The 18,786-nt window shown below is 40.9% G+C and overlaps 1 protein-coding gene across 2 annotated transcripts in view; it reads right to left on the bottom strand.

Moving 5' to 3' along the window:
* Window positions 1–18,786, bottom strand: part of sox6 (SRY-box transcription factor 6) — a 214,312-nt gene that overhangs the window by 73,988 nt on the left and 121,538 nt on the right. For both annotated transcript variants that reach the window (XM_063013527.1, XM_063013528.1), the window contains exons 7-8: window positions 16,351–16,523; window positions 13,841–13,909 (exon numbers count right to left, since the gene is read on the bottom strand). In XM_063013527.1, coding sequence (XP_062869597.1) covers window positions 13,841–13,909; window positions 16,351–16,523 — 242 coding nt within the window. The remainder of the gene's footprint in view (window positions 1–13,840; window positions 13,910–16,350; window positions 16,524–18,786) is intronic.

The raw sequence follows: 18,786 nt of genomic DNA, 5'->3' as shown, positions 1-18,786 counted from the left end.
GTATCCAAGTGTCAATATATTAAATCAAAGGGGGCTAATGAGTCGGGTCACCGCTTTCTTTTATCTCCACTCTCGCATGCTGGGATCTTCATCAGCCAAAGTCTCCCTCTAAATAGTGGATGAAGGTTTGTCGCACTGGGTTGGAGCCAAATGCATTTGATGAGACTGTTATGGCTTTAATCCTGCAAAAAAGCTAGCGTCGTCGGGAGGAAGGAGGGTAAAAATCGCTCTCTCTTTTACACACACGTTCCCACACTCGCTTCCTTCCTTATTATGCTGTATTTTCCTGACAGACAATGCTAATTGGCAACACGTTATTTTTTCAAGCGGCTTGTTTTCGGCATTGTTATTGCATGAATGAGACTTTAGCATAAAAGATCAGAGAAGTGCTGGGAGACAACAGCAAACATCTAACAAGAGCCAAATTAGGAGTGTTATCTCTGTTCAATTAGCCGCCCCCGTATTTATCTTTTTTTTTTTTAAATAGGCTAAATAATTTAGCATTATTTCGCTATATGGGTGAATCTGAGGCGGCTTAATGAAATAGTGGATTTAATCGTTGTTCACTGAATTAAAAAGGCAAACCAAATTGCTCAGGGCTAAAGACAAAGCTGTGCTAATTAGCCTCATCTGGAAGAGTATGAATATTAGCACTGTGATATGATAAAGTGTAAAGCGGAGCAATCTGCGCACAGCTACGAGCTAGGCTCGTGCATGCTAAAGAGCTCTGGCGCTGTTTTCCCGTGCCTGTTTCCCGCCAGGCCCCAGCTATTTCACGACATGCAGCGTGAAACAAGGAACTAATTTAACAGCTCTCAGGAGCCGCCTCACACCAGTGCTGTTCACCTAAACAATTTAACATTGTGCCACCCTATTAAGAGGCTTGTTCTGAGCCAGCGCTGAAACGCTGGAAGGAAAAAGATACACGTATGAGGCCTGGGTGTTTAATTGGGCGGCTCTTTGGGGCCACGGTACACAGGGCTTCTCTTTATTGGACTGCCTGTGTGAATTCTGTCACTGGGCTGTAACAGTGAGAAAGGGGAACCAGTGTCTGAGAACAGTGCAGAATAACACACTGCTGTTATCCTACTGTTTGTCAGCTACAAGATTTCAAAGCATGAGCACAAAAATAATGGTTTTGTTCTAATAATTATAAATTATAATATATAATTAATTATAATTTATATATACAGTTATATCAATTGGAGCTACTAAAATTGCCCTAAGTTTAAATGTGTTTGTGTGTGTATGTGTGCACCCTGACTATTGGAATAATGTTTAAATAATTTACTTTATGGAAATTAACTAGAATAAATTGTTATTTAGTTATTAATTAATTGATTGATTAATTTATTGATTGATTAATGGTGGTAAAACCGACAATAAATAAATAAATCAATGAATCAATAAATATTCATTCATTGATTCATTGTCACTTTTACCACCACTTAATATAAAAATAATAAATGTATTTTAGTGAATGTCTATTAATTAAATTTTTTAAACATTATTCCAAAAAAATTTTAATTAATAGTAATATATATTTTTTTATTTTTATATTATTTTAATATTTTTATATTTTTTTATTTTTATATGTATTATTTTATAATATATTCTGTTTTGTTTTATTTAAGTATATATTCAATTTTATTCAAAGTCCATTATAATCGTGTCTATTCTATTTAAACTTACTAAACCTTATTACATTAAAACATGATTCCATTTTATTCCATTAAAAGTCTAATATATTTTATTTAAAGATTCTTAAATTCTTTTGGTTGCGCCCCTTATTTAGGAGCCGCCACAGTGGATCTAGTCTGCATACCAGATATGGCACAGTTTTTACACCAGCTGCCCTTCCTGACACAAATCCTCCTATTTTCATGCAGGTTTGCGAAAGTGCACGTCTTAATATCTAGACTGTTTTAGCCATCGCCTCCACCTTTGGACATTAGCCGAACAAGTCCATGTAGATGTCCGACTGGCCAGTTAAACAGCTGAGATTTAAACCCCGGATTTCCGGATCCCAGCAGAAGTAGGCTGGCATACTTTAGGGCAGCTGTAGCCTAGTGGTTAAGGTACTGGACTAGTAATCAGAAGGTTGCCGGTTCAAGCCTCACCACTGCCAGGTTGCCACTGCTGGGCCCTTGAGCAAGGCCCCTAACCCTCAATTGCTTAGATCGTATACTGTCTCAACTGTAAGTCGCTTTGGATAAAAGTGTCTGCTAAACCCAGTCTCCAACCCAGGACCTAGTAATTTCTCTGGATGACTCCCAGATCAGACCATCTGATAAGGTAAGAAGTCTTGGTGTTGTCCTTGATAACCAGCTGACATTCTCTCCTCATATAGCCAACATGACAAGATCATGCCGGTTCCTCCTGTACAACATCAGGAAGATTCGACCATTTCTCTCCAGGGAAGCTACCCAGATTCTGGTCCAATCACTTGTAATCTCACGGTTGGACTACTGCAACTCCCTTCTGGCTGGAGCTCCCATGTCCACGATTAAACCCTTACAGCTCATTCAAAATGCAGCTGCCCGTCTGGTTTTTAACCAACCCAAACAGTGCCACATCACCCCACTGCTACGTTCTCTTCACTGGCTTCCTGTAGCTGCACGCATTCAGTTTAAAACACTGACGCTCGCCTACAAAGCCAAAAATGGACCAGCCCCAAGCTACCTTCGGGGTCTAATCAAACCCCGCTCTGTACCACGCAACCTCCGAGCCTCTAGTCTCGCTCGACTTGAGCCCCCATTCAGGACTAAAGGAAGACAAGCATCAAGGCTGTTCTCTGTTCTAGCGCCGAAGTGGTGGAATGAACTTCCTCTGTCTGTCCGAACATCTGAGTCTCTTGCTGTCTTTAAAAAACGATTAAAAACCCACCTTTTTACTAAACACTTAGGCTGACTTGTACTTATTTACTAACATTTTGTTCCATTCTTTTCCATAAAAAAAAAAAAAAGCACTTTGGTTCCAACAGGTTTTAGCAGATTTGTGTTCTTTGACTGTTGTTTTCCTAAACTTGAGAAATGTAATGTTTACTATGGAAGCACTTCTGTAAGTCGCTCTGGATAAGAGCGTCTGCTAAATGCTGAAAATGTAAATGTAAATGCTAAATGCAGAAAATGTAAATGTAGGCTAGCTATGCCACCCGAGCACCCAAAGTCTGTTATTTATGTATCTAATGTTTTATGTAATTAATTATATTAAATGTGATATATTAATATATTTATATAATATACGTAGGTGTATCATATTAATATACATTTTGCAGACCTTGGATTCTGGGGGGTTCAAATCTTTCTTTAAATTGTCACTAAGTACATGCATGAGTGAATGTTGCTCTGTGTTGGGTTTAAGTTTGGGCTTCAAACCCACACATTGGGGCATTTTAAGTTGCCAACCAACCATTTACTGTTTTTGTGGGGTCAAAACTAGAAGTCGTGTGATTTCAGAGTGATTTTAATGTATTGCCTCAGTTGTAAATGTTGGGCTAAAAGGCATTGTATTTCTCAGGCATGTGCTGACCGTGAAAATCTGTCTCCAATTAACCCTTTAGCCTGATTCCTGCTCAAGCCGCTTCCTGCCCCTGTCTCTGCACTAAACCCTGCTCTCAGGGCAGTCTAGCAGTGCGCCCGGGGTAACAGCGCACATATGAGAGAGATCAGACGCGCATACGCGCTAGCACTGAGACATATGCCTGTCAGCTCACAGCAACAAAGCCATGTCCTGCAGGCCTTCTGCTCCAACTGGCCTCTCAGTCTGTTAACAACAATGATATACAGACAGCTCCCTCACACACACACACACATATACACACACAGTGCCGCACAGCCTTACGAGTTTATTTTATTGCAGTCTGTCTGGCACTGAAAGGTGGTTAGTTCTGTATAATTAAAATGATTCTTTTATCTGGGAGGCCTGTTTGGAGCCATCATCATTTAACCCTTGGAAGCCCCCTGCTGCTCCCCCCACACCATTTAAAACCACATGAGAGGAAAGCCTTGGCCGCTTTGAAGTGAACACTGACAACAATTTCACTTAAACTACGGTGGCAGCACTTATTATCCTGAAGGAATGGAAACGTCGCAGACACACATCTAGGCACCTTTGCATCCTGATGTGGCTCGCTGGGTCAGTGTGTGCAAAGGTCAAGTTAAATTTGATCAACTGGTCACAGATGATTACTGATGATCAGTTTGGCATAAAAGGTAATTACCATTAGATGTACTGGCTTTAATTTTACTGGATTTAATGTACGGTTAAGCAACAATAGCAGAATTAGTCAGGAATTACAACACGATACTGTATTTATTTTAGCTAGATCGCTATTTAGTTGGTCTATCTGTTTGAATAAGGAGGAGCCATAATGGCAAAACTAAAATCCAAATTTTAGCTTTGTACCAAAGCACTCAGGTGGTGCACTACACTCGCCCACTAACCCACTACCACTGGGATTTAGGGTTCCAATCCCCAGTGGTGTTATAAGTCAGTTGGGTATTTACATACAGACATGATTGGCTACGTCTAGGAAGGGGGTCAGGGTTTTGTTTTCCCATCAGTGCAGTTAAATACTCCAGACAGGACGCCAATCCATCACAGGGTCTAGCACATACGTCCCCCCACCCCCAAAAAATAGCCAATCATGTTTGTATTTAGATGCCCGGCTGGCCAATAGGACCACTGTGAACACTGCCCCATATTTGCCCAACTTCCACCCCTTTTATAACTAACGGTCTCCTGCCAACTCTCTATGTACAATGGTTTTCCTTTTGGTGAACTCCATTAGGTGTATAAATAAGACGGAAAACCAAGCAGGAGTAAAGAAATAAATGGGATGAAGAAAAAGGGAGGAAGGAGGAGTGGAAGACTCCAGAAGACAGCCATGTGCTGGTCTCAATCGAAGGATCGCAAAGAGGAAGCGAACCCCCCGTGGATGAGATAAGTATAAGCAGGCCAGGCTGAATAAAAGCACAATGGCAGAGTGTGTAAAAGCATCAGATCCTTGATGGCAGGATGGAGAAACGGGACCCAGGACAAACACTGGTCCTGTCTGACTGTGAACGGGGAACAGAAAGTGAACACATGAGCTCCACAAGCCAGGTGCTACTGGTGAAGTTCTTCTCACAGATATGTGCAAGGCTTCGGTTCATTCTTCTGCACAGCATGATAAAGTTCAGCCTGACCTCTGAGGGAATCCTTCTTCTTCTGCAGCAAGGATGTGTGTGTTTGTGTTTGTGTGTGTGTACAAGACAAAGTCCTCCACCTGTGTGTGTTCTCCTACGCGTGTCGCCGGGGATAACACCGTACCAGCCCCAGCGCGCAGGAATGTCTGGCGCTGTGCCAGTCAAAGGCTCTTAGCCTTAGGTCTAAATCAACCTGAGAGTGATACAGCTGGGGCAGGCAGCTGCCTTCAGAGACACTGCTCTAACAGAAGACGCACACACACACACACGTACATACAATTATTATACACCATTTTACTGTCTTAACCATTTTATCTTTCAGTATTCACTTTTTGGAATGTCAGGGGAAACCCAGAGTACCTGGAGGAAACGTATTTCAAAGAGCCAAACTTCATAGCATACTTTGCCAAATAACCAGGAGCAATGATCAAACCTGGCTTAGAAGATCTGACCCACTAATACAGCTATATGATGTACTACATTAATATACATTGTATTATTTAGTTAAAATTTATTTTTATCACTGAAAGCAAGGATCGAATCCTGGTTACTGAGGCCATAATAACCTTGAGCAATGATCAAACCTGGCTTAGAGGATCTAACCCACTAATATAGCTATATGTTGTACTATATTGTACTGTTTAATTATTGTTCTTTTATTAATATTCAATCTGACCCTTTTTTGAAGAGTGAAATTTAGATTGAACCCCAGTTACTAAGGCCATAATAACCAGGAGCAATGATAAAACCCGGCTTAGAGGATCTTACACTTTGATACGGCTATTATACGTTGCACTACATTGTATGGTTCATGTTTGTTATTAATATTTAATCTGACCCTTTTTGAGGAGTGAATTTGGGATTTTTTTAAATGTATTTCTACCACTAAAAGCAAAGATCAAACCCTGGTTACTGAGGCCATAATAACCAGGTGCAATGATCAAACCTGGCTTAGAGAATCTAACCCTTTTTGAGGAGTGATATTGAGATCTTGTCTAAAATGTATTTCTACCACTGAGAAAGGCCCTTAACCCTCAATTGCTTAGATTGTATACTGTCACAGTACTGTAAGTCACTTTGGATAAAAGCGTCTGCTATATGCTGAAAATGTAAATGTAGCACTGAAAGCAAGGATTGAACCCTGGTTACTGAAGCCATAATAACCTTGAGCAATGATCAAACCTGGCTTAGAGGATCTAACCCACTAATACAGCTATGTGTTGTACTACATTGTACTGTTTATGTATTTCATTAATATGATTAATATTCAATCTGACCCTTTTTAAAGAGTGAATTTGAGATTTTTAAAGATGTATGTCCACCACTAAAAGCAAGGATCAAACCCTGGATACTGAGGCCATAATGACCAGGAGCAATGACCCACTAATACAGCTATACATTGTACTACATTGTACTGTTTATGTATTTTATTAATATTTAATGTGACCCTTTTTGGAGAGTGAATGCAAGGAAAGCAAGGATTGAACCCTGGTTACTGAGGCCTTAATAACCTTGAGCAATGATCAAACCTGGCCTAAAGGATCTAACCTACTGATACAGCTATATGCTGTACTATATTGTACTGTTTAATTATTTTTCTTTTATTAATATTTAATCTGACCCTTTGTGAGGAGTGAAATTTGGTATTTTGTTTAAACCCTGCTTACTGAGGCCATAATAATCAGGAGCAATCATCAAACCTGGCTTAAAAGATCTAACCCTTTGATACGGCTATTATACGTTGTACTACAGTGTTCTGTTTATTTATTTTATTAATATGATTAATATTCAATCTGACCCTTTCTTGAAGAGTGAACCCTGGTTACTGAGACCATAATAACCTTGAGCAATGATCAAACCTGGCTTAGAGGATCTAACCCTAGTGGTTATACAGCTGTATGATGTACTATATTGTACTGTTTAATTATTTATGTGTTATTTATTTGTATTATTATTAGATTAGATTACTTTCTGTGTTGCAGAACTCCAGGCCTTCAGTAACCAGGGTTCAGATACCAGATTGAATATCCCTTTGTTAAGAAGTAAAATTTGGGATCAGCAATGATCGAACCCTGATTACTGGTGCCCTGGAGCTCTGGAACACACACACACACACACACACTATCTGCTGTAACACCATTAATAAATTATTATATTTTTACCTTAAATATCTGGCTAGTTTGCATGAAAATGTTTGCATTATATATTTTTTTCTTTGATTAATTAAATATATAAGCTGTGTAGTAGGTCATGCAGAGCTGAGCAAAAAAATGGAAATTTTATGTTGAATAATTACGTCTAAAAAAAAAACTGAACAAATATTTGGCCAACAACCTCAAGTGCTGTTTATTAACTCATTTCATAGACTGCTGCTCATATGTCTACTGTAACAAATGTCATCCAGCCGTTCAATCCACTATAATTACTACAGCCGCACAAGTCCACTTATTTTTCCAAACTATTTTCTCAGAATAGGCCAACACTCGCCTCTATCATGAGAAATAAAAGAAGTGAACCAGTTAATGAGGCCCCTGTTTTGTAAACTCTGAACTCAAAGTTGGATCCTCTATCATGGTTAATGCCGAGGACATATAACTAAAAACAGCGAGTACATACTGTACATATATGTACAGTGGTACCTTAAAACTCAACGTCAATTGGTTCTGGGACTGGCATTGAGTTTCAAGGTATTTTTTCCCATAAGGATGTATGGGAAACCTGTTAATGCGTTCCATGGTCCCGTGGACTTGCATATATTTTACGCTTATGTAAAATAATGGAGTTGTTTTTGACACTTATACACTTATAATAACAGAAATATAACATAAAAACACTGAAATAAAAAGCTGATTCTTACAATTTCTCAGAACCCCGAGCTGTAACACAAGTTTAAAAGTGAAACAGTGAGGAAAATCCAGCTAAACAGATGGTTATTCTACACAAATGCAGTTTAGTCTCATATGCACACTTTGATGACGTATTACCACACCGCTCAAGCCGAGCGCTGAACAAAGCGACTGTTTATTGTTAATTTGAAATTAAATAAATACATTTTTCAAAAACAAACCAAATGCATTGAGTTTAAGGGAAAGGTTGTGTTTAAGGGTACAAATTTAGAATTTAGAAGACATTGAAGATACCACTGTATTTTTTTCTAAGGATATGTAGCTTTAAATGAACTTATTTGTCTAGCTTTGCTGGTCTTACATAAGTAACACATTTTGACTCCAGGATCAAGATTTGCTGTTGACATTTGTTTTTAATTGTCCCAAAACCTCTCCTTCAATCCCCTGTGATGTGAGGACTAATCCGCTCCCAGACAGAATCAGCTGCCATGTGAAGTATTCTAACATGAACCTTAGGCTAAGTGAATAAAGAGAAGGGATGCAAGAGTGCCAGAGAAAAAGAAAAAGAAGTCTGATGTTCTGATAAGCCCATTCCAAAGTAATCTAAACATCTGTTATCTTAAAACAAGTGACATTGTAATCCTAAGGGACAAAGGCTTAATCTCAACCAATCCAGTGCCCTCTGTGTAAAGAAACAACAGTTTAACAACGACTTGCTTGGATGTGAGAACTCTCTTCATCAGTACCAACTCTCTTCGTCCTGTTTTTTTCTCTTTCTTTTTTTCTCAATTAAAAAACCACAACCTTCAGTGTAAGTAGAATATTAGATTAGATTTATATTGGCATTATTTGGATGTCAGTCATTAAGTTTTGCCAAATACAAAACGAAAAATGAGGGTCGAATCGTCCTGGCATTTTCACCACCCACCTTTAACTGTCGCACTGCCAAGGTTGGTATGCTTGTTTTTGAGCTCCAATTAACTCAAAACTGCTGTATATTATGGGCACTGGGAATTCATAAGAGGAAGGTCTAATGAAAACAGTGTTACTGAACTCCTCTTCTAACTCCTCTTTCCTAAACTCCCTTCTCTTGTATTCATTCTTTTCCCCATAATCTTTTCCACAACTAGCTACTGTTACTGAAGATGGAATTTGGAATGATAATCTGAACGGTCATAGCCACATAGCCTACAAATTAGGGGTATAAAGGAATTTTAGTTTCAGCTACCCCCTATTCTTGAAGATGTAACAGCTTATGGGATTGTTTAGCACAGGTGGGAGAATATATGAGTCTTTAACACTGTTGCCGTGTTTCTTTACACAGCCTAACACAGCTCCATCGCAAAGCCCAAAATGATGCCAGACCAGGAGCAGTACTCAGAAAACAAAAGAATGCTGACATCCCATGTCAGTGGAAAACCGGACCTGACTGAGCATTCTGGCATCACGGCTTCAGAGAAAAGCAAGTATACAATCGAAAGCGTTAGCAAGAACTTCCACCTGGAGTGTCTGAGCATCCATGCCCCATATGCCAATCAAACTAGACAGTGCAGAGGGACACAAGGAACATGTAATTGTGAATTAGGAGAGATTGTACGATCACACCAGCTACTGCACTGCACTGTACTGTACTGTGCCCTTTTTGCCGTCCAAAACTGGCCACACAGAGGGGCATGACTCTTAACGTGGAGCAGCTCTAAATGGCTGCCACCACATTACATAATTATTTGGTCGAGTCAATCACTGATGTTGGATGAAAAGTCCCTATTTGCAGTCAATGTTCCAATTTACCCCATATGTGGTCAATGGTTTTAAGGCCACTCGAGGTCTCATACTGTACATCATTGGGGCACAATTATGGTTTAATTACGGGAAGGATTGGGGAGGTTTGACCCTCCTAATTAGTACTGGGATAGCGCCCCCCCCCCCCCCCCCCCCCCTTTAGAAAAAGAGAGGTAAAACAGTTCAGGGGGATTGTTAGATTATATATAAAGTAGACCCCCCACCCCCAATTGTCACTGTATGATTGGCACTCTGGGCACAATAATTAGGAAAGATACTTTTGACTATATTAAGTATATTGTTAAACATCTGGACACGTGGCATGTACTGATGTATTGAAAAAAAAGAGAAAGGCTGATTAAATCCACACAAGGGTTGGTTGAGAGCCCCTCCGGTGGAGGGTGATACTTTACACAAAGTACCATGAATAGCAGCTGAAAAAGACAGTGGGCTTGCAGGGTTGTGTTCCGTTCCCCTCTTCATCAGTAGAGACCAGTAATAGAGAGTCCTTTCTACATGGAAGTACACTTGAAAGTGGTTTTACTGTCTCTTTAAATCCTGCCATTGCGCTGCAGGCCACATAAATCAAACAGGGGTTCGTTACACCCTGACACATCAGAGTAGGAAGTGGGTGAGGAAAAAAGGGAAGGGGTGGAAGTCAGACGGAGAGATCTGAAGTACAGTACGGACCGATCCAGATTTTTTCCAAAGCCTCTTAGGGCCGGGGGAGGTAAGTTGTTCTGTTTGTGAGGTGGGGGGAGAGGGTGGCACCTCTGGCTTTCATTTGAAAGGCCTCAAGCCTGAGCTTTGAAGTGCGAGACAAATGCAAAGAGAGATATAACCCGAACCACCTTAACCGGCCTTGACGTTCGTATAGGAGCCCTGACGTGGAGTGAAATAAAGAGTGAAATGCGAGAGATGAGAAGTAAAGAACTGGATGCGAATAAAGGGAAAGTGTGTAAACAAGGGCTGACTGACAAGATACAACATTGAGAGCTAGCCTGGGATTAAAGGAGTAAGTAAGGGAAGGGGTCGAGGAATTAAATAAAGAGGTGAGGAATGCAGTACCTGTCTCCACTGGGCATGGAAAGAGATGGAAAGCAGAGGGGGAGATCTTTTCCTGGCACAGGAAGCACCCAGCGCCCTTGGCTTTTATGTTCGGATGATGCGTCTGAAGACCTTGACTTCACAGGTCGCCACTGGCCAGCTTGTGTACGTCCAGCACTCAGACTGGGTGGTCCGCTAACTAACCTTGCTCAAAGGAACAACGCATACCGCAAGCCGTACACCCTGGCACCCTTATTCTCCATCATCTCCGGTTGTTTGCTTTCTTTCCTAACAAATTTGTCATGCCACCCCTGTTCCCTTGCTCCTTAGGAGAATGTTCCAGCCCTCCCGATTTGCATCTGCACCATATTTACTTTGCAATGAATCTGACTTAGTCATTTTAAGTTCAGCGCAAACTCTCGACAAGCCTACCGGGATGTGTTCCTTTGGTACAAATCCTCTAAGGATCGTGCAAACTGACATAAGGTAAGACCTAATTAGGAAGTAAATATTTGGAAAAGGCCCGGTTTACACCAAACAGTCTGTAAATGTTACAATTTAAAAGTATACAATGGCAACTCAGACAAGACAAGCAGGAAAAATACGGAAGCTGTCAGCAGCTTTTGCTCTTTCGCTGTGCATTTTAAAGCTCCTACCAGCTGCTTTTATAGACCCCTCTGGGCAAAAAAAAAGAAAGACAAACAACAAACACAAATGGGTGTTGGGTTAGCCTTCTCTCACTTTCTGTCATTTTCTTAGTTAATTAGCAAGTGCTAATGATTACGCTCTTTAATGCCCCACCTTAGTCGCTATGATGACTGTAATTGGGAAAAGAAAGTGAGAAATAAAGAGAAAGAGAAAGCTTCACACCAATCAGCCCAGTCAATCGCTTGGCGTTTCTATGATGTTAGTGTGTATTTAGTTCTAAAATAAATAATATCAAGGGTAAGAAGGCCTAAATTACCATTCCAGTTTATTCCAGAGCTGTTCATTGGGGCTGAAGTCAGGGCCACTGCAGGCCAAGCTATTTTTCATGTCTTTGTAGACCTTGCTTTGTGCACAGTGGTAGCTCAGCGGTTAAAAAGCAGGATTAGTAACTGAAAGGACACTGGTTCCAGCCCCACCCTTAAGCAAGACCCTTAGTGCTCAATTGCCTGCAACATATACAGTCTCAGTTGTAAGTCGCTTTGGATAAAGGCATCTATATAAATGCTAAAAATGTAAATGCACAATGGGGTGGGGGGTGGGGGGGGGCACAGTTATGCTGAAACAGGAAAGTGCCTTTCCTAAACTGTTGCTGCAAAATTAGAAGCATGTGATTTCTATACATTCTTAATTTAATTGGTTTTATTACACCTGTTAGCAATTGCTGTGGCTTAAACACACGATCTCAATAAATAGTGTCCCAATACTTTTGTCTATACAGTGTATGAAGCAAGGGAAAAGTCAGCCACTGACCTACATCCAGCATTAGATCACAATGGGTTTAGAGGCTTCTGGACAACATAAAAAGCCCCTGCTTTAGAAAGAAATCCAAAGTGAAATAAAGCTTACAGTGGTAACTTGTAACTTAAAGTCCCCTAAATTAAAATCTAAAAAACTCGACGCCCTTCGTCGAGAAATGTGTACCCTTAAACTCAACGTCTCCCTTAAACTCAACGTGTTCAGTTTGTTCAGCTCTTGACTTGAGCGGTGCGGTAAAACATCATCAAAGTGCGAATATGAGACGAATCTGCATTTGTGTGGAATAACCAACTCTAAAAGCGTGTAACTGTGTTTAGCTGGATTTTCCTCAGTTTCACTTTTAAACTTGTGTTACAGCTCGAGGTTGTGAGAAATTGTAAGAATCGGCTTTTTATTTCAGTGTTTTTTTTTTTTATATTTGTGTTATTTTCAGTTTATAAGGCTATTTTATATCAGCCTAAAATATATGCAAGTCCACAGGACCATAGAACACATTAACAGGTTTCCCATACATCCTTATGGGAAAAAATACCTTTAAAACTCAAAGCCACTCCCAGAACCAATTGACATTGAGTTTCAAGGTACCTGTACTTGACTGTAGACAGTGTCACCTGTGTTGCTGTAGCTTTTTCTTATGTCCTGTTTAGACCTGTTTTTTGGTGGTTTTTGGACCTGACCGTCCAGACAAATTGTTTCTCAGCATAAGGTAACAGTATGGGTCCCCTTTCTGACCTTGAAAAGAGACCACTGTTCCATGTATTTGGTAACTCAGTAATACTGTATGATAAGTAAGGCCCTAACTATTTCACGGTCATGAAAATCATTTACATTTACATTTACATTTTCAGCATTTAGCAGACGCTTTTATCCAAAGCGACTTACACAATGTGACTTACACAAAATCATGTCACGGACATTCAATGTGTTTTCCATTCGCTCACGTTTACTGGTTAATTTGCACTATTAGGTGATCCTAGCAATCCTACGGCAATTCAGTTAGTAATCACTTAGTCAAAATGTCCAATATGTCAAAGTGTAAAGCAGCTAAAAGCACGACTCCCATCCAATTCTGTGGACGTCTTTGAGACCGTCAATGAGAGTCTTAAGGTGGACTGTGCTGTGTATTGTAGCTTCCATTCATTCTGTCATTCAATTTATCATTCAATGTCGCACTTTACTTAAAAAATCTGTAAAATCTGTGATATTTGAAAAACAAGGTCCATAAAATTAAGCAAATTTACCCGTGAATTTTGGAGGGCCCTAATGATAAGTCACCAGCTATATTCAATAATAATAACTAATGAGGAATTAGGTGACCTTACACAAGGCAAGACATCAACTGTGATTTTTATTCTATAGAAATGTATTCTATAAAAACTTGTTTTTTTCACTTTATCACAGATTTGTGGTCAGATTTTTAAAAAACACTTGGCTTGGAGCAACAGGCACACAGCTGCAGGACAGCAGACATACACGGAAACACCCCCAAACCCGAGCGGCCCGCACACTGACCTGAATCTGCTGCTGAAGGAGATTGATTTTGTGCTGCTGCTGAAGCAGTTGCTGCTGCTGTCTGGCGATCTGCGGAGGACAAGCATTTTTTTTCCCATTATTGCTCTTGCAAAGCACAATTCAGAATGATTGGCTCAGACACTGTGGCATCTTTAAGTCTTAAACGCTCAGTCCTATTGAAAGTCGACAGGAGTTAAATGTATGGATAGATTAGATAGGGGAGAGTTATCGATATATCAGCGGTATTGTTCGAAGGGAAAATGCGTCCTTATCAAACCTGCATCCTGATAAGGACTGGAACATGCAGGTGACGGTATATTATGCGAGGAGGCCATATGATTGGCATGTTTAGGCAACGAAGGAGTGGCTGGCTCAGCCGTTTGAGTGGGAGGGGCCTATTAGTGCATCTAAGCAGTCCTCCCTCCCTTACCAAATACCCCCCCCCCACACACACACACACCATAAACTCCCCATGAGCCGGCACGCCTCAGTGAGCCTGACAGCCTAGTTTTAAGTGTCATTTAATTTTCATTTTCAAATATAATTACAAAGTGTTCACTGTAAGATATCACTCGTCTGCAAATGTGTCAGGATTAATTTGCGCCGGCTCCTTCACGAGTGTCAACAGTTAATTACTGTGTCGTGTCTGGATGGCTAAATGACATTCTAACTTCGGGCGGGTAGCCTCCTTCTCCCCCCCTTCCCCTGCTTTCCTTCTATTTAATACCCGTCCCTTTTCTCAATCCGTTCGTCTCTCATCTCTCTAGCCATTTCGGTCGGCCTTAATGAAAAGGAAACATCCTGTTACAAGCCGACATGACAGTAAATATGATCCCGATGTAGCGGAATCATGGAAGCATACAATGTCGCTCGCAATTCCCATAAAATTGAAGTACCAGGCGAATTTCCAACATTAACAACTGTACGTTTCTTTAAATGAGGCCATTTATCCGAGGTGCAGGCGGACAATTTGACATCGAGACGTGCCTATTAATCTGCGTAATGTATTGAATAGGATACTGTGGCTTAATTATGAAAGAGGGGAAAAAAAATAAGAGTTAGGGATGCATCTTTCCCTTGACGCTGCCTCTGTCATTAAAGCAGTTCATGAGCTGTGTTAATCTGCTGATTTTTCCAATATGCCTCATTTGGCTGATTTGTGCCTCTGATTTCATGCTGAGATTGATCTAATAGGGATGTCTTAGTGCTTCTGCTGTTTGATGAAATATACACTATAATTAATGTATTCTTTCATTTAAGTTTGCCTTTTTTTTTTTTTTTAGAAAAAGGCACCGTGGAAACTTAAATACATTACATACACACTGAGCATTTTATTATGTACCTACACCAATCAGGCATAACATTATGATTACCTTCCTAATATTGTGTTGGTACCCCAGCCTTGACCTGTCGAGGCATGGGGTCTGACACCTTTCTATCAGAACCAGCATTAACTTCTTCTCGTTTGTTGCATCGGACCACACGGGCCAGCCTTTGCTCCCCACATGTATCAATGAGCCTTGGCTGCCCATGACCCTGTCGCCGGTTTACCACTGTTTTTAGATACTGACCACTGCAGACTGAGAACAACCCACAAGAGCTGCAGTTTTGGAGATGCTTTGACCCAGTCGTCTAGCCATCACAATTTAGCCTCTGTCATTTTTCCGGCCTCAAACACTTGAGGATAAAATGTTCACTTGCTGCCTAATATATCCCCCCCACTAACAGGTGCCGTGATAATGTTGTCAGTGGTCATAATGTTATGCACATATAGAAGCACTACAATTACTGACTGTAGTCCATCTGTTTCTCTGCATGCTTTTTTAGACTGCTTTCACCCTGTTCTTTAGTTGGTCAGGACTCTCCCAGGACCACCACAGAGCAGGTATTATTTAGGTGGTGGGTCATTCTCAGCACTGCAGTGACACTGACATGGTGGTGGTGTGTTAGTGTGTGTTGTGCTGGTATGAGTGGATCAGGCAGAGCAGCGTTGCTGGAGTTCTTAAACACCTCACTCTCATTGCTGGCCTGAGAATAGTCCACCAACCAAAAACATTTAGCCAACAGGACCCCGTGGGCAGCGTCCTGTGACCACAAATGAAGGTGTAGAAGATGGCCAACTTAAACAGCAGCAATAGATGATCATCTATGAAATTACATGTGGTGGTCCTGTGGGGGTCCTGACCATTGAAGAACTGGGTAAAAGCAGGCTAAAAAAAGGATGCACAGTCAGTAATTGTAGAACTACAAAGTGCTCCTATATGGTAAGTGGAGCTGATAAAACGGACAGTGAGTGTAGAAACAAGGAGGTGGTTTTAATGTTATGCCTGATCAGAGTATATAAGATATATATTAACTTGAGCTCAATGATAGTAGATAACGCTATATATTAGCCGAGCGTTATAAATAAGCTGGAGGTTAAAAGAGGAGAAAAAGTTCAGGCAGTACAGAGTAAAGAAGCCATGGCGCGTGATGTATAGACTGTAGATTGATTAGAAATTTAAACTCACTTGTTCTTGCTGCTGTCGAGCCAGCTCCATTTGCTGCCTCTGCTTCTCCATCTGCGAGGCGGCCAGTTTCTTCTGCTCGTCGTGGGCGGAGAGGAGCTGCTCTCTTAGGCTGATCAGCTGCGTGATCATTGTTGAGAGCTGCCTTTCCTTTTCAGCCAGACTTTCTGGTGTACCTGGAGACAGAAAACATTACTTATATATGGACGCAAACTTCCATGCATATAATATATACACCTGGTTCATACCTTAGAGAACTGAATGTAGGAATATTATTGTTAGGAATGATTTACGCTTCTGGGCCCATATGAGAGCATTTGAAGATTTTTTGTAGCTTTTCTTAAGGCAGAAAATGGCACAATACCTTTTATTAAAATTTCATTAATATATTGTTATAGGTTTTTGTACCATTTTAAATTTTCTGTAATTCATACCCCAAGGAAAACTGCTGGTGGAGATGAAAAGAGCACATTTTTTGCTTTTTCCTAAAATATTTTGTAGCTGTTATGTAAATAAATACATATTTTATTATAAGAATTTATATAGAATTTGTTTTATATATATTTATTCTTTAGGAAACACTAAGCACAAGGCAGGACACCCTGGACAGGCAGCAATCCATCGCAGGAATTTGCCCACCCCCAACCTCTCCTCAGATGTAGTCATTCATGTCTGTGTAGACAAACCTGGATCTCAGCAGTAGTTGACTAGTGCAATAGACTGCTGTGACACCCAAGCGCCCAACATATACACCGATCAGCCATAACATTAAAACTACCTCCTAGTTTCTACACACACTGTGCATTTTATCAGCTCCACATACCATATAGAAGCACTTTGTAGTTCTACAGTTACTGACTGTAGTCCATCTGTTTCTCTGCATGCTTTTTTACCCCCCTTTCATGCAGTTATTCAATGGTCAAGACTCTCCCAGGACCACTACAGAGCAGGGATTATTTGGGTGGTGGATCATCTGACATAGTGGTGGTGGTGTGTTAGTGTGTGTTGTGCTGGTATGAGTGGATAACACACAGAGATGCTAATAATGTTTTTAAACACCTCACTGTCCCTGCTGGAATAGTCCACCAACCAAAAACATCCAGCCAACAGCTCCCCATGGGCAGCGTCCTGTGACCACTGATGAAGGTCTAGAAGATGACCAACTCAAACAGCAGCAATAGATGAGCGATCGTCTCTGACTTTACATCTACAAGGTGGACCAACTAGGTAGGACTGTCTAATAGAGTGGACAGTGAGTGGACACGGTATTTAAAAACTCCAGCAGCGCTGCTGTGTCTGATCCACTGATACCAGCACAACACACACTAACACACCACCACCATGTCATTGTCACTGCAGTGCTGATAATGACCCACCACCCAAATAGTACCTGCTCTGTGGTGGTCCTGTGGGGGTCCTAACCATTGACAAACAGGGTGAAAGCAGGTTAAAAAAAAAAGTATGCAGAGAAACAGATGGACTACAGTCAATAATTGTAGAACTTCAAAATGCTTCTATATGGTAAATGGAGCTGATAAAATGGACATACATACTGTATATAGTCAGTAGAATGAAAATGATCACAAAAGCTGAGATAGTGACTGACAGACACAGCCACACTGCTTTTCATTGAGAGGAATTGTTGTTAATAGACAAGAAGCGAGACGGGCAAAGGTGGCTGATTAGTGGCAGACAATACAAGGCAAGTGTGTGCGTATTTGTAAAAAATGTGCCTCAAGGCCAATTTAGCGACGGCTCTCCATTCTCATTACAGAGCATCCGACACAAACACCTCTAACACAGTCACCATCACTTCTGCATTGTGGCGTTATATCTGCCTTTCCCATAACACAAAAAAACATCAAACACAGTCTCATTACTGAGCAAACAATCAGACATAGTCAAATGTACAAATGTTTACCTGCTTGTTTACATGAGTGTGTGTGGAGAGGAAAGTCCTGCTCGGCCCGTGTGTGAGAGTAAAGCTTTCCGACAGCACCTCAGGCTAATCAATGCTAAGTGATCCGTTCATTGACTTACACATGAGCTATAATTGCTCACGAAAGGCAGGACAGTAACTCACTTTCTACTGGCGAGCTCTGCCCATCCACCTGGCGTATTTTTCTTGGCTGGGTGACACACTGCTGTTTCGGCACATTTGAATAGTATTGTGAGATATGAATGAGGATTACAGTATACAACACAGCTGGCATTCTTTCCTAGGTGTTTTCTGGTGTTTCACTGTTCACATCTGTCTTGGATTTCTTGCCATGGGTTCCCTGGGGCCCTGCTGCAGTTCAACTATTTTAATTTGACTAAACACCTGATTTATTTGATCTCTCTGATGAGAAAGGCCATTTGTCTTAATGGGGCCTGTCAGCCTCCAGCCCCCATTTAGAGCCGTGCGCTGGCAGGGCTTAAGCCAGCGCCGCATCGGAG

This window comes from Trichomycterus rosablanca, chromosome 17 (genome assembly GCF_030014385.1).
Source record: "Trichomycterus rosablanca isolate fTriRos1 chromosome 17, fTriRos1.hap1, whole genome shotgun sequence".
NCBI lineage: Eukaryota > Metazoa > Chordata > Actinopteri > Siluriformes > Trichomycteridae > Trichomycterus > Trichomycterus rosablanca.
Note: the sequence above shows the minus strand (reverse complement) of the source record. Positions and strands in the feature narration are given on the sequence as shown.